Source organism: Somniosus microcephalus, chromosome 3, assembly GCF_052327205.1.
Source record: "Somniosus microcephalus isolate GS21.2 chromosome 3, FLI_Smic_1.0, whole genome shotgun sequence".
In the NCBI taxonomy this organism is placed as follows: Eukaryota; Metazoa; Chordata; class Chondrichthyes; order Squaliformes; family Somniosidae; genus Somniosus; species Somniosus microcephalus.
The window spans coordinates 205,928,268-205,944,870 of NC_140989.1; the positions used below are offsets into that span (position 1 = coordinate 205,928,268).

At 54.2% G+C, this 16,603-nt stretch overlaps 1 protein-coding gene across 1 annotated transcript in view; it reads left to right on the forward strand.

Annotated features, from left to right (window-relative positions):
- Window positions 1–15,882, forward strand: part of LOC147121680 (uncharacterized) — a 23,059-nt gene extending 7,177 nt beyond the window's left edge. The window contains exon 2 of the mRNA XM_085977696.1: window positions 15,130–15,882. Coding sequence (XP_085833822.1) covers window positions 15,130–15,235 — 106 coding nt within the window. The 3' untranslated portion in view covers window positions 15,236–15,882. The remainder of the gene's footprint in view (window positions 1–15,129) is intronic.
- Window positions 15,883–16,603: the final 721 nt, after the last annotated feature.

Consider the following 16,603-nt stretch of genomic DNA (forward strand, 5'->3'; position numbering starts at 1 on the left):
CAGTCCCAACCAAGGCTGCAGAGAACTGAATTTAAGATGGCCACCACAAATCACATGAGTTTACAGCATATCTCTCAAGGCAGGAAACAGGCAACCAATTGCAATGCTTCTTACAAAACAAGAATAATCACCACAAGGAGTAACTGAGGAGGGGAGACTCAGTAGGGGAGACTGAGGGAGGGGAGACTGAGGGAAGGAGGGGCAAATGAGTAAGGGAGACTGAGGGAGGGGAGACTGAGGAGGAGAGACTGGGGGAGGGGAGACTGAGGAGGAGAGACTGGGGGAGGGGAGACTGAGGAGGAGAGACTGAGCGAGGGGACACTGAGTAGGGGAGACTGAGGGAGGGTGACTTAGGGAGGGAGGGGAGAATGCCGTAGGGAGCGGACACGGAGGGAGGGAGGGGAGACTGAGGGAGGGGAGACTGAGGGAAGGAGGGCCAACTGAGTAAGGGAGACTGAGGGAGGGGAGAATGAGGGAGGAGTGACTGAGGGAGGGGAGATTGAGGAGGGGAGACTGAGGAGTGGAGACTGTGGGAGGGGTGATTGAGGAGGGGAGACTGAGGAGTGGAGACTGTGGGAGGGGGAGATGGATAGATGGAGGGTAGACTGAGCGAGGGGAGACTAAGGGAGGGATGGGAGACTGAAGGAGGATGGGGTAACTGAGGGAGGAGAGTCTGAGGGATGGGAGTCTGAGCAAAGGGATACTGAGGGTGGGGATACTGAGGGTGGGGATACTGAGGGTGGGATACTGAGGGTGGGGAGACTGAGGGAGGGGAGAATGAGGTTGGAGAAACTGAGGAGGAGAGACTGAAAGGGTGACTAAGGGAGGGAGGGGAGACTGAGGGAGGGAGGGGAGACTGAGGGAGGGAGGGGAGACTGAGGGAGGCAGGGGAGACTGAGGGAGGGAAGACTGAGGGAAGAAGGGGCGACTGAGTAAGGGAGACTGAGGGAGGGGAGACTAAGGGGGGGAGAAATTCAGTATCACACTGTTTGGGGCATAAGTATCGGCCGGGCGTGAAATTTTGCGCGCGGCGCAAATTATCGCCACCTACTGGAAAATTGGCCTGCTTCACCCCAGGAGGTGCTTGGAGCGCTAAAACAGGCGCCGCACGACTGTCTTAAGGCACTAAGCCGGAGAAGTGAGGCGCTACCACTGAGGGCGGGCGCAGCGCAGGTGCGGCCAGTTAGCGATTGCACGCAGACACACTGGCGCCGGTCAGCTCTTAAAGGGGAGGTTCGATCTTGGACTGCAGCCACACCCTGCGCATCGGAGCCCTGATTCTCGGCCTGGACAGACCTGCTGCCACATTCTTAAGCCTAGGACCATGGGGAGGGCCAGGGAGCGAGCGCAGCGGTTCAGCGAGGGGGGCCTTGGAGGTTCTGGTTGGCGCGGTGGAGCGCAGGCAATCTATCCTGTTCCCAGACAGTGGCAGGAGGCCGCTGCCCAACGACTATCGCAAAGCTTGGAGGGAGGTGGCTCACAGAGTGACCTCCAGCAGCATGGTGCCTAGGACCCCTGTGCAATGCAGGAAGAAGTTCAACGACCTCACTCGGGTCGTCAGGGTGAGTGCCCTTTTCAGAATCCTCTTCATCCCTGCATGTCGACCTCACTTTATGGCCAAAGGATCCTGAAAGCCCCAGTGCCCAGCCGTCATCCAACACCTATGACCCTTTCAGGAAACTCACACGCACATTCAGCACTTTACACACTGTAAGGGCTAACCGACCATGGGAGGCAGTGCAGCCAAGATCAGGGCTTCACACTGTAAGGGCTATTCCACCATGGGAGGCAGTGCAGCTAAGATCAGGGCTTCACACTGTAAGGGCTATTCCACCATGGGAGGCAGTGCAGCCAAGATCAGGGCTTCACACTGTAAGGGCTATTCCACATGGGAGGCAGTGCAGCCAAGATCAGGGCTTCACACTGTAAGGGCTATTCCACCATAGGAGGCAGTGCAGCCAAGATCAGGGCTTCACACTGCAAGGGCTATTCTACCATGGGAGGCAGTGCAGCCAAGATCAGGGCTTCACACTGTACTCAGAGCCCGTCCTTTCACTTGCAGGGCAAGCTGGCGCATAACAGGAGGCAGCAGCAATGGACTGGGGGAGGCCGGCCTCACCTTCAAGCCCTCACCAATCTGGAGCAGTGAGTCCAGCGGATTATGGCAGGCCGGATGATTGGCCCCCGTTGCCACTGGAGATGCCGACCCCGTTATGGACAGCAATGGTAAGGTCATTACCTTTTTGACCTCTCTCCTTCCACTTGTGCCTCACACCAGCATCCTTTGCCACTATCGAACCAATACAGTACATTGCAGCACTCATGCCTCCCTCGCTGCCACCCTGTCCTCACGCTAAAGCCACTCTTGTACCTCCTGCTTTCAGATGCTGATTCGCCAGGTGAGGAGGCGGGTCCTCAAGCTGCCACTGTGAGTGACTCTGAAGGCGACGAGGAGGAGGAAGCTGGACCATCAGTGCCACCCTCAGCCGAGGCAGCCCATGGCCATAATGGGGACACGTCTTCCTTGGAGGGGAGCAGGGGGCAATGGTCTGAGGGGGTTGAAGCTCCGGGGCCCAGCGGGCTGCAGCAACGCGAGGGGGGGTAGGGAAGCTCGGCAGCCTTCTCCCCGGAGGGAGAGTCTGGCCTCGAGCCCTGCTACAGTGAGCGCAGAAGAAGTGCAGCTCCTCGCTGAAATGAGCGCCCAGGTGGAGCACACGCACACTAAGTTCATGGCTGCAGTGGCAAGGATGCCAAATTCCATTGAGTCACTGGCAAGGAGTGTGCAGGACTTCGGCGCAGCACAGGCAAGGATTCTCCAGGACTTCGGCGCAGCACAGGCAAGGATTGCCCAGGACTTTGGCGCAGCACAGGCGGCTGCCACGCAAGTGCTTAGTGCTGCAATGCAGTCAGTGGCTGGTCTGATGCAGACGCAGATTGAGGCCACACGAGCACTGACTGCTGCCACCCTCGCTGGATCGGGCACGAATCGCCTGGGCCCTCGCCGCGCCGCAGCAGGCCAGCAGTCTGTGCTTCAGCAGATTGCTCCGCATGCTGCAGTGCTGCCCCGTGGGAGTGCCAGTGTGTCATCCGAACAGGGAGTTGCTGTCCTCTCTCAGGATGACAGCATTCCTGCTGCCAACATTGTCACTTCTCCACTGCAGCTGCCATCACCTGTAGGACAGACTGCTGCCGCCCATGCAGAGTTGGAGCAGTCAGCAGCCGGGCCCTCCAGGCCCAGAGCTGGTCCAGGCCGTCCCTCAAGGGCATCTGCAGTCTCAGTTTCTGACACTCAGCAGCCTTCCCCCAACCTTGCTGCAGCCACTGGGGTCCCATTACGAAGGAGCTGCAGGGTGGGAAGGGGCGAATCTCGCAAGCGAAGCAGATCATCCTTGAAGGGCAAAAAGTAGGAGGTGTGGCAAAATGCTGTTAAATGTTTTATTGAAGGCCGAGGATCGTGGTCATTTTTTGGTAACTCTTTGTTCATTGTCTCCAGGTTGTGAGAGCCAGTTATGTGTCTGACTGCTTTTTGGGGTTTCTCTCTATTACTTTGTCATGCGGGAAGGACACACAGTTTGTTAAATAAATAAGTGTCTTTATTCAGAATGTGCATGTTTGCTCTTTGAACTATTTGTAGCCTTGACCGGCTTAGGGGTTGCGGCACGGTTCCATTCAGGTTCTTTGAATGGCAGAAGCCATTCCCTCAGAGGGGGCCTAGAACCGACCTGCTATAAGACGCTGACGGATGGCCCTTGCACTTTGTGCCTCCCTCCTGTCTTGGTGCTGCTGCTCCTCTTCCTCCTCCTCCTCCTCCTCTGCTGGTGCTCCAATGTCTGGTGGCAGTGGCTGAGTCCTGAGGATTGCCAAGTTATGCAGCATGCAGCACACAACAACGAAATGGGAGACTCACTCAGGTGAGTACTGAAGGGCTCCTCCGGAATGGTCCAGACAGCGGAACCGTTGCTTCAGCATACCGATTGTGTGCCTCAATGATGTTCCTGGTAGCTTGATGGCTCTCATTGTATCGTTCTTCAGCAGGGGTGCTGGGCGCACGGAGCGGGGTCATCAGCCAGGTGCACAGAGGATAGCCCTTGTCCCCGAGAAGCCAGCCTCCTGGGTGAGCCGGGGCCTTGAAAAGGTCTGCCACAGAAGTCTGGCACAGGATGAAGGCGTCATGGCTGCTACCTGGAAAGCGGGCATTGACAGCTACTATCAGCTGTCTGTGGTCACAGACCAACTGGACATTCACAACTGGAATCCCTTCTGGTTGCGGTAATCCTCGGCATTCTCTTGCGGCGCCCGCAAAGCCACATGCATGCAGTCAATGGCGCCCTGGACCATGGGGAAGCCCGCTATTCTTGCAAAGCCCATTGCGCGCTCTTGCTGCTTGTCCGAGATCATGGGGAAGGAGATGTACTGACGTCTCCTTTTAAAGAGGGCATTCGTGACTTGATGGATGCAGCAATGCACCGCGAACTGGGAGATATTGGCAATGTCCCCAGTAGCGGATTGAAAGGAGCCGGTGGCATAAAAGTTGAGAGCCACTGTGACCTTCACTGCCACTGACAGAGACGTCCTGCTCCTCAGTTGAGGCTGCAGATCTGGCTGAAGCAGGTGGCAGAGCTCAGTGACCACCTCCTTGCTGAATCACAGCCTCCGAAAACACTGCTCCTCAGACATATTGAGGTATGAGAACTGTTGGCGGAAAACCCTGGGACGGTAAGGTCTCGTGTGCTGCCGCCTGTTGGCCCTCTTCCGTCTGGCCATGATTGGCACTCTCTCTCTGCGTCTCTGTGCCCTCTCAATGTAATGGAGAAGCCCAACGTTCCCACCCATTGCAGCCCCCATAGTATGTGGCCACTCAAGGTTATGCCGGTGAAAAAGCAAACCAACTACAAAGTTCTGGTCAGAAGCCAAAAGTACCTCAGCGAGCGCTGACTCAATGCAGAAAGATCTCTCCCTTTGTCGCTCTGCAAATCTCTCTCCCACTCTCTCAGAAGGAGTGGTCCAAAAATGGCTACCACAAAGAAGCCAGGAAGAGCCCCCTTTAAATAGCGCCCCCGCCCCCCCCAGCCCCACAGTGACTGGGAACCATTCCAGTCAACTAGTCGCTGGGAGCGACAGGCGGAAAGGAGAGGGTCGCCACTGAATTTCCAGTTCGGGGCGCCCCAAGGGCGGTGCACTCTGAAATGACGTCAGGATCTGCGTGCGCAGCTGAGCGGGCGTTGCGGTTTAGCGACGCTGCTAAATGTCCGCTCAATTTTGCGAGAGCTGCAGGTCTTGCAGCGCCCGGGCGCTAGCTGGCTCGCGCCCCACTTATCGCCCTCTTAAGGTGCTAACGGGTGGTGCAACCAACTGAATTTCTCCCCCAGGGAGGGGAGACTTGAGGGAGGGGAGACTGAGGGCGGGAGGGGAGACTGAGGGCGGGAGGGGAGACTGAGGGCGGGAGGGGAGACTGAGGGCGGGAGGGGAGACTGAGGCTGAGGGCGGGGAGACTGAGGCTGAGGGCGGGGAGGGGAGGCTGAGGGCGGGGAGGGGAGGCTGAGGGCAGGAGGGGAGACTGAGGGCAGGAGGGGACATTGAGGGAGGGGAGACTGAGGGCAGGAGGGGACATTGAGGGAGGGGAGACTGAGGGCAGGAGGGGACATTGAGGGAGGGGAGACTGAGGGCAGGAGGGGACATTGAGGGAGGGGAGACTGAGGGCAGGAGGGGACATTGAGGGAGGGGAGACTGAGGGCAGGAGGGGACATTGAGGGAGGGGAGACTGAGGGCAGGAGGGGAGATGGAGGGCAAGATGGGAGACTAAGGGAGGGTAGACTGAGGGCAGGAGGGGACATTGAGGGAGGGTAGACTGAGGGCAGGAGGGGAGACTGAGGGAGGGGAGACTGAGGGAGGGGAGAGTGAGGGAGGGGAGACTGAGGGCGCAGAGACTGAGGGAGGGGAGACTGAGGGCAGGAGGGGAGACGGAGGGCAAGATGGGAGACTAAGGGAGGGTAGACTGAGGGCAGGAGGGGACATTGAGGGAGGGGAGACTGCGGGCAGGAGGGGACACTGAGGGAGGGGACACTGAGGGAGGGGAGACTGAGGGCGGGAGGGGCGAGTGAGGGAGGGGCGAGTGAGGGAGAGGCGAGTGAGGGAGGGGCGAGTGAGGGAGGGGCGAGTGAGGGAGGGGAGACTGAGGGAGGGGAGACTGAGGGAGGGGAGACTGAGGGAGGGGAGACGGAGGGCGGGAGGGGAGAGTGAGGGAGGGGAGACTGAGGGCGGGAGGTGAGTGAGGGAGGGGAGACTGAGGGAGGGGAGACTGAGGGCGGGATGGGAGACTGAGGGAGGGGAGACTGAGGGAGGGGAGACTGAGGGAGGGGAGACTGAGGGCGGGATGGGAGACTGAGGGCGGGGAGACTGAGGGAGGGGAGACTGAGGGAGGGGAGACTGAGGGCAGGAGGGGAGACTGAGGGCGGGAGGGGAGACTGAGGGCGGGAGGGGAGACTGAGGGCGGGAGGGGAGACTGAGGGCGGGAGGGGAGACTGAGGGCGGGAGGGGAGACTGAGGGCGGGAGGGGAGACTGAGGGCGGGAGGGGAGACTGAGGGCGGGAGGGGAGACTGAGGCTGAGGGCGGGCAGACTGAGGCTGAGGGCGGGGAGACTGAGGCTGAGGGCGGGGAGACTGAGGCTGAGGGCGGGGAGACTGAGGCTGAGGGCGGGGAGGGGAGGCTGAGGGCGGGGAGGGGAGGCTGAGGGCGGGGAGGGGAGGCTGAGGGCGGGGAGGGGAGGCTGAGGGCGGGGAGGGGAGGCTGAGGGCGGGGAGGGGAGGCTGAGGGCGGGGAGGGGAGGCTGAGGGCGGGGAGGGGAGGCTGAGGGCAGGAGGGGAGACTGAGGGCAGGAGGGGACATTGAGGGAGGGGAGACTGAGGGCAGGAGGGGACATTGAGGGAGGGGAGACTGAGGGCAGGAGGGGACATTGAGGGAGGGGAGACTGAGGGCAGGAGGGGACATTGAGGGAGGGGAGACTGAGGGCAGGAGGGGACATTGAGGGAGGGGAGACTGAGGGCAGGAGGGGACATTGAGGGAGGGGAGACTGAGGGCAGGAGGGGACATTGAGGGAGGGGAGACTGAGGGCAGGAGGGGAGACTGAGGGAGGGGAGAGTGAGGGAGGGGAGAGTGAGGGAGGGGAGACTGAGGGCGGGGAGAGTGAGGGAGGGGAGACTGAGGGCGCAGAGACTGAGGGAGGGGAGACTGAGGGCAGGAGGGGAGACAGAGGGCAAGATGGGAGACTAAGGGAGGGTAGACTGAGGGCAGGAGGGGACATTGAGGGAGGGGAGACTGCGGGCAGGAGGGGACATTGAGGGAGGGGACACTGAGGGAGGGGAGACTGAGGGCGGGAGGGGCGAGTGAGGGAGGGGCGAGTGAGGGAGGGGCGAGTGAGGGAGGGGCGAGTGAGGGAGGGGCGAGTGAGGGAGGGGAGACTGAGGGAGGGGAGACTGAGGGCGGGATGGGAGACTGAGGGAGGGGAGACTGAGGGAGGGGAGACTGAGGGAGGGGAGACTGAGGGCGGGATGGGAGACTGAGGGCGGGATGGGAGACTGAGGGCGGGATGGGAGACTGAGGGCGGGATGGGAGACTGAGGGCCGGAGGGGAGACTGAGGGCCGGAGGGGAGACTGAGGGCCGGAGGGGAGACTGAGGGCCGGAGGGGAGACTGAGGGCCGGAGGGGAGACTGAGGGCCGGAGGGGAGACTGAGGGCCGGAGGGGAGACTGAGGGCCGGAGGGGAGACTGAGGGCCGGAGGGGAGACTGAGGGCCGGAGGGGAGACTGAGGGCCGGAGGGGAGACTGAGGGCCGGAGGGGAGACTGAGGGCCGGAGGGGAGACGGAGGGCAAGATGGGAGACTAAGGGAGGGTAGACTGCGGGCAGGAGGGGACATTGAGGGAGGGGCGAGTGAGGGAGGGGCGAGCGAGGGCGGGAGGGGAGAGCGAGGGCGGGAGGGGAGAGCGAGGGCGGGAGGGGAGAGCGAGGGCGGGAGGGGAGAGCGAGGGATGGAGGTGAGTCTGAGGGAGTGGATACTGAGGGGGAGGCTGAGGTAGGGGTGTCTAATGGAGGGGAGACTGTGGAATGGGAGACAGAGGAGGGGAGACTGAGGGAAGGAGGGGAGACTTAGTAACGGAGACTGAGGGAGGGGAAACTGAGGCAGGAAGATGCAGGAGGGGAGACTGTGAGGGAAGGGAGACTGAGGGAGGGGATACTGAGGAGGGGAGACTGAGGGAGGGGAGACTGGGGGAGGGGAGACTGAGGGAGGGGCGACTGAGGGAGGGGCGACTGAGGGAGGGGCGACTGAGGAGGGGAGTCTGAGGGAGGGGAGTCTGAGGGAGGGGAGTCTGAGGGAGGGGAGACTGAGGGAGGGGAGACTGAGGGCGGGATGGGAGACGGAGGGAGGGGAGACTGAGGGAGGGAGGGGAGACTGAGGGCAGGAGGGGAGACTGAGGGAGGGGAGACTGAGGGAGTGGCGTCTGAGGGAGGGGAGACTGAGGGTGGGATTGGAGACTGAGGGAGGGGAGACTGAGGGAGGGGAGACTGAGGGAGGGGAGACTGAGGGGGAGACTGAGGGTGGGTTTGGAGACTGAGGGAGGGGAGACTGAGGGCAGGAGGGGAGACTGAGGGAGGGGAGACTGAGAGAGCTGAGTCTGAGGGATGTGTGTCTGAGAGAGGGGAGACTGATGGATGGGAGGGGAGACTGACGAGGGGAGACTGAGGGAGGGAGTTGAGTCTGAGGGAGGGGAGACTGGAGTGGAGACTGAGGGAGGTGAGTCTGAAGGAGTGGATACTGAGGGGAAGGCTGAGGTAGGGGTGTCTGAGGGAGGGGAGACTGAGGAATGGGATCCTGAGGAGGGGAGACTGAGGAGGGGAGGTGAGTCTGAGGGAGGGGTGACTGAGGGAGGTGAGACTGAGGAGGGAAGACTGAGGGAGGGAGGGGAGACTGAGAGAGGGGAGAAGTTACACGTTTGGAGGTTCCTTGGAAAGAATTGGTCATGGTGAGAGTGTGATAAGTTTCGATTTGAACACAGTGAGGAGGACAATGTTGTCGTTCTTGCAAGGAGACTTGCATTTCTATAGCACCTTTCATGACCTCAAGAAGTCCCAATGCGCTTCACAGCCAATGGAATACTTTTTGAAGTGTAGTCACTGTTGCAATATAGGAAATGTGGCAGCCCATTTGTGCACAGCAGGCTCTCACAAACTCCAATGAGATAATGATCTCTGAGTCAACAGGTCGTGTGTTCAAATCCGACTCCAGAGACTTGAGTACAAAATCTAGGCATATACTTCAGTACTGAGGGAGTGCTGCACTGTCAGAGGGGCAGTACTGAGGGAGTGCTGCACTGTCAGAGGGGCAGTACTGAGGGAGTGCTGCACTGTCAGAGGGGCAGTACTGAGGGAGTGCTGCACTGTCAGAGGGGCAGTACTGAGGGAGAGCTGCAAGAGGGGCAGTACTGAGGGAGAGCTGCACTGTCAGAGGGGCAGTACTGAGGGAGTGCTGCACTGTCAGAGGGGCAGTACTGATAAGTGCTGCACTGTCAGAAGGGCAGTGCTGTGTGAGGGCTGCACTGTCAGAGGGGCAGCCCTGAGTGAATGCTGCTTTGTCAGAGAGCCAGTACTGAGGGAACGCTGCACTGTCAGAGGTGCCGTCTTTCAGATGAGATGTTAAACTGAGGCCCAGTCTACCCTTTCAGGTGGATGTAAAAGATCCCACGGCACTATTTCATAGAAGAGAAAAGGACTTCTTCCTGGCCAATGTTTGTCTCACAACCAACATCATTAAACAGATTATCTGGATATTATCACATTGCAGTTTGTGGGATCTTGCTGTGCAGAAATGGACTGCCTTGTTTCCTTCCACTGCCCTGATTGGGACTGGAGACTGGAAACCGCAGTGGGGTGAGGGGTACTGGCCTTCAGGAGGGGACAAGTGGGCAACTTGGGGAGCAGCAAGTGGTTGAGGCTGGGGAAATGGTTGGACTCTGAACAGTGGGTTGATTACTGTAGAATTTACCCCTTGGTAACAGGAGCTGAAATATTTCTCCCTTGGGTGCCTGAGATGTGCTCAGAATTGGCACAGACACTTACCAACTCCACTGCAATTCTGGTTCTCTCCAGGGTCAGTGCTGCAGGCCACCCGAGGGAGCAATCCCGATGGCGGAGGGGCGGGGGGCAAGCCGGGGGGACGTGATCTCTGGACTTGACGAGGTGTCTCAGGCCCCAACGGTCTGTCAGTACCTGAGGGAAAGGGTGGGCTGGCAACAACATCCAGACTTGGGCTGATAAATGGCAAGTGACATTTGCACCAAACAAGTGAGTGTCTAACCACCTTCCCTTGACATTGAATGGAATTACATCGTTGAATCCCCTAAGATCAACATCCTGAGGGTCACCATTGACCAGAACATAGGAACATAGGAACAGGAGGAGGCCATTCAGCCCCTCGAGCCTGTTCCGCCATTCAATGAGACCAGGGCTGATTTGCGACCTAACTCCATATATCCGCCTTTACCCCATATCCCTTCATACCTTCGGTTAACAAACAGCTATCAATCTCTGATCTAGAATAAATTGCCATTTGCGGAAGAGAGTTCCAAACTTCTACCACCCTTTGTGTGTAGAAGTGTTTACTAATTTCACTCCTGAAAGGTCTGGCTCTAATTTGTAGACTAAGTCCCCTAGTCCTAGATTTCCCAACCAGCGGAAATAGTTTCTCTCTCTCTACCCTATCTGTTCCCTTTAATATCCTGAAAATTTCGATCAAATCACACCTTAACCTTCTAAATTCTAGGGAATACAACCCTAATTTGTGTCATCTCGCCTCGTAACTTAACCCTTGGAGTCTGGGTATCATTCTGGTAAACCTACGCTGCACTCCCTCCAAGTCCAATATATCCTTCCAGAACTGTGGTGCCCAGAACTACTCTCAGTACTCCAGGTGTGGTCTAACCAGGGCTTTGTATAGCTGCAGCCTAACTTCTACCCCCTTGTATTCTAGATATAAAAGCCAGCATTCCATTAGCTTTTTTGATTAACTGGACCAGCCACTTAAATACTGTGGCTACGAGATCAGGTCAGAGGCTGGGTATTCTGTGGTGAGTGTCTCACCTCCTGATTCCCCAAAGCCTTTTCACTATCTACAAGGCATAAGTAAGGAGTGTGATGGGATACCCTCCACTTGCCTGGATGAGGGCAGTTGCAACAACACTCAAGAAGCTCAATACCATCCAAGACAAAGCAGCCCGCTTGATTGGCACCCCATCCACCACCTTAAACATTCACTCCCTCCACCACCAGTGCACCGTGGCTGTAGTGTGTACCATCTACAAGATGCACTGCAGCAACTCGCCAAGGCTTCTTCAATAGGATCTCCCAAACCCGTGACCTCTACCACCTAGAACAGTGGTGGGCAAAATATGGCCTGTGGGCCGTATCCGGCCCGCCAATTGATTCAGTCCGGCCCGCGCAGTGCTTTTGAATGGAATGCCTAAATCTTGCGATTTAAAAAGAAATACGCCAACTTGTGCATACACAAAAAATATACACGAATCACGTGCATTTACCGCACACTTGCAAATGGGGGACGGGAGCATGGATCCGAGATTTAGGCGTGCTGAAGTTTCTGAGAGGTGTAGTAAGAAGCAGTGAAGAGGATGATGGCCAAGTGCTTTGTGACCTGCTTCATGGGAAAATTGAGCCACTCAGAAAAGTGTGTCCTATTATTATTCAGGAGGTAAGTCAAGGACCTCACCACTGTGAAATAGACTGATTCAGGCAGTTCTCACAGGCCAGGTGTGACCTTGAATTATTACAGACAGACAACAAAAGACAAGAAGCAAAAAATGGATTCTATGGATACTGGAGATGCGTCAGACTGCCTGGGGTTACATGAAGTATTCCATGTACTTGGCTATGCAATTGAAGTGCCGTAACCTGCAAGGCTACGGACCAAGAACTGGGAAGTGGGATTAGGCTGGGTGGCTCTTTTTTGGCCGGCACAGACAATGGGCCGAATGGCCTCCTTCTGTGCCATAAATGACTGATTCTCTGATTCTATGCCATAGTTGGTACAAGCAGTAGTTGGGTTATCATTGTTTTCCAGCTGAAGCTACAACAACAACTTGTTTTTAAATAGCGCCTTTAACCTAGTAAAACGTCCCAAGGCACATGTGACTAGCGAAAGCGTCTCTCTGGGTACAGTATTTCCGTGCGATTTGGGACTCGCTGGTGTTGGTTCAGTTTTGGGTAAACCTGCATCATGTTTGTTAGCATGTTAATAAGTGTTTATTTATTAAGTGTGGAAACGACATGAAACGTTCTTTATACAATAAATGCCATAACAAATTTTAATGATAGCTGTTGTTAACACAATTCATCTTATGTCTGCGGCCCTCAACAGCTCACCAAAAACTTGTTAAGTGGCCCTCCAGCCCAAATAATTGCCCACCCCTGAAGGTACATGGGCAGCAGGTGCATGGGAAGAACATTACCCCCAAGTTCCCCTCCAAGTCACACACCAGCCTGACTTGGAAATATATCGTTGCTCCTTCATCGTCGCTGGGTCAAAATCCTACCTAACAGCATTGTGGGAGTACCTTCCCCACACGCAGCCCACCACCACCTTCTCAAGGGCAACTCGGGATGGGCAATAAATGCATTACCAGCGACGCCCACATCTCGTGAGTTAGGTAGCAAAATACTGCGTATGCTGGAAATCTGAAATAACAACACAAAATGCTGGAAGAACTCAGCAGGTCATGCAACATCCGTGGAGAGAAAATAGAGTCAACGTTTCGAGTCAAACCCTTTGTTGAGACTGGAAAGGCGCAGGAAATGAAATAGATTAAGAGGCCGGGCTGGGAGAGAACAAAAGAGAAGAGACATTAAGAGGTATTCAAAACGAGACGAGATGGTGATAGGACTAGTGGAGACAAAAGACGACTCGAGGAACAGCACCTCATCTTCCGATTAGGCACTTTACAGCCTGCCGGACTCAACATCAAGTTCAACAATTTCAGATCGTAACCTCGGCCCGCATTACATTTTTGCTTATTTTTTATCCACAGCTTTGTTTTGGCCTCCCCGCCCCCCCCCACACTTTTTTTTCCTCTCTCCCACATGGCAGCTGTCTCCCATTCTGCCAGCGCATTTCACACCTAATCTAGAGCCATCTTTTGTCTCCACTAGTCCTATCACCATCTCGTCTCGTTTTGAATACCTCTTAATGTCTCTTCACTTCTCTTTTGTTCTCTCCCAGCCTGGCCTCTTAATCTATTTCATTTCCTGTGACTTTCCAGTCTCGACAAAGGGTTTGACTCGAAACGTTGACTCTATTTTCTCTCCACGGATGTTGCCTGGCCTGCTGAGTTTTTCCAGCATTTTCTGTTGTTATCCCGTGAGTTAGGGATGGCCAATAAATGCTGGTGGTGGTGTTCCCACGCGTCTCGTGGGGAAGTCCAGAACAAGGGGCCACAACCTTAAAATTAGAGCTGGGCCATCCAGGGTCTTTGTTTATTCATTTCGATGAACCAGATGGGTTTTTACTAATACTAGCTGCTTTTTAAATTCTAGATTTTATTTCATTAACATTCCCCACCTGCTATGGTGGGATTTGAACTCATTCATTCCATCCTCTGGATTACTAGTCCAGTAACATAACCACTATGCTCCACACAAAGGACAATGGAAATCTGGAACTCTAGCCCTGAAAATGGTGTTGAGGCTGAGGTCGTTTAAAAATTTCGAAACTGAAATTGAGAGATTTTTGTTAAGCAAGATAGAAAGATAGACTTGCATTTCTATAGCACCTTTCACGACCACCAGACGTCCCAACGTGCTTTACAGCCAACGAAGTACTTTTTGGAGTGTAGTCACTGTTGTAATGTAGGAAACATGGCAGCCAATTTGCGCACAACAAGCTCCCACAAACAGCAATATGATAATGACCAGATAATCTGTTTTTTAGTGATGTTGATTGAGGGATAAATATTGGCCCAGGACACCGGGGATAACTCCCCTGCTCCTCTTCAAAATAGTGCCATGGGATCTGATGGAGCAGGCAGGGCCTCGGTTTAACGTCTCATCCAAAAGATGCCAGCTCCAACTGTGCCGCACTCCCCCAGTACTGCACTGGGAGTGACAGCCTGGATTATGTGTTCAAGTCTCTGAAGTGGGACTGTGAACCCACAACCTTCTGACTCAGAGGCGAGGGTGCTACCAACTTAGACAAAGCTGACACACAGGGTATTAAGGGTTACTGAACCAAGGCAGGTAAATGGATTTAAGGTACAGATCAGTCACGATCTAAATGAACAGAGTCGAGAGGCTGAATGGCCTACTCCTTGTTATGTTCATTAATAACTAGTCGTTTTCATTATGAACAGCTAGCTTCTAGCTAGTCACTTTATTCATGCCATGTGGACTTCCTGTGCAGGCATCCATCTTGACTACTTTCTTGTGGGTAGCCTACTCTTATATACATACAGCTCTACAGCTCCACCTAGTGTACCATTCTAGAATGACAGGTTACTGATCATTACAGCCCCCTTTGGGGTTAAACAAAATCAATCAACTTTCAAGAAAAATGATAAAGATGATATCAGTAACACTTTTGTTAGTGCTCTATAAACATAAACATTTCCACAACAGTCAATACATTTTCAAAGCTTTACTTGATACTCAAAGATTAAGTCTATCAGGCTTTTTTACTTCACATGTGGATCTTCTCAACAGAGGTAAGTCTGATATGTTTTTATGAGAGCCTGTATGTGTGTTTGTGTTAGATTGTTCTGGTGGTGAGTGACGAGATTCAGTTGCGGCATTGTCATCGATTTGCTCTTGGATAGTTTCTTGTGTTTTCATGAGGGAACGGCGGTTCCTCCTGAGAATCTGTCCTTCCTCAGTTCTAACAGTGTATGACCTTGGTCCTACTTCCTCAAGAACTGTAGCTTTCCTGTTCCATGCATCTGGATCCTCAATCCTGACAACATCGTCCCTTGTCAATGGTTTCAGAGTTTTGGATGACTTGTCATAGTATGATTTCTGTTTCAGCTTTAACAGTTGAAGTCTCTGTCTCAGTTCCTTACTCTGCTTTTCTTTTGCACAGCAGGGTAGCGTGGTGCGCAACTTGCGACCCATTAGGAGTTCAGCAGGTGAAGAACCAGGTGAAGAACCAGAGTCTAAAGGTGAGGCTCGGTAGCTCAGCAGGGTGAGATAAGGATCAGACTTGCTTTCTGTCGCTTTCTTCAATAGCTGTTTGAGAACTTGAACACCTTTCTCTGCCTTACCATTCGACTGAGCATACAGAGGACTGGATGTGATGTGTTGAAAGTCATAATGTGCTGCAAACTGTTGCCACTCCTTACAGTTGAAGCATGGACCATTGTCGCTAACGGCAATCCTGGGAATTCCATGTCTGGTGAAGATGGATTTCACATGCATTATGACACTGCTTGCTGTGGTGCTTGAGAGCAGCGCCATCTCAGGATAGTTCGAATAGTAGTCAATCACTATTAGATAGCCTTTACCATTCAAATGAAAGAGGTCCATACCAACCTTTTGCCATGGTGCTGTTGGTATGTCAGCTACTATCATTGGTTCCTTTGCTTGTTTGTTTTGGTGTTTCTGACATGTCTCACATTTGCCTATCATGTTCTCAATGTCCTTATTTATGCCAGGCCAATAAACAGTGTCTCTTGCCCTACTTTTGCATTTTTCAATTTCGAGGTGTCCCTCATGAATCCTTTTGAGCATGTCTTGATGTAGAGCCTGTGGAATGACTATTCTGTTCTGTTTTAGTAATAGTCCACTTGCGACACTCAACTCTGACCTGATGTGAAAGTACTTTGGACAGGAACCTTTTGGCCAACCATTGTGAATGTTCTCTATTACTGTTTGTAACACTGTATCTTTCACTGTTTCTTCTGCTATTTGCTTTGATTTTGTGTCTGACATGGGCAGCGCAGCAGTGACCATACTCACATGAACATCCACATCTTCTTCAGTAGAGCTCACATGACTCGTTGTGGGTGCTCGGGATAGTGCATCTGCTAAAACTATGTATTTGTCTGGTGTGTAGATCAGTTCAAAGGCATATCTTTGCAGCTTCATCATGAGTCATTGAATCCTTGGAGACATCTCATTCAGGTTCTTTTTTATGATGGCAACCAGTGGGCAGTGGTCTGTCTCAACTGTGAAGGTGGGAAGTCCATATATGTAGCCATGAAACTTTTCTAGTCCAACTACCAAGTCTAGACACTCCTTTTCAATCTGGGCGTATCGACACTCAGAATCAGTCATAGACCTGGAGGCATAGGCAACAGGCTTCCAATCTTCACCCTCTGCTTGTAGCAAGACCGCGCCTAGGCCATCTTTTGATGCATCCGTTGACACTTTGATACTCTTTATTGGGTCAAAGAAGGTGAGTACAGGTGTGGTTGTCAGCACTGTTTTGAGGTTCATCCACTCTTGTTCGTGTCTTTCTGTCCATGCGAACTTATTTGTTTTATGTAGTAGGTCTCGCAGACAGGCTGTCTTGGCTGACAAGTTAGGAATGAACTTTCCAATGAAGTTTATCATCC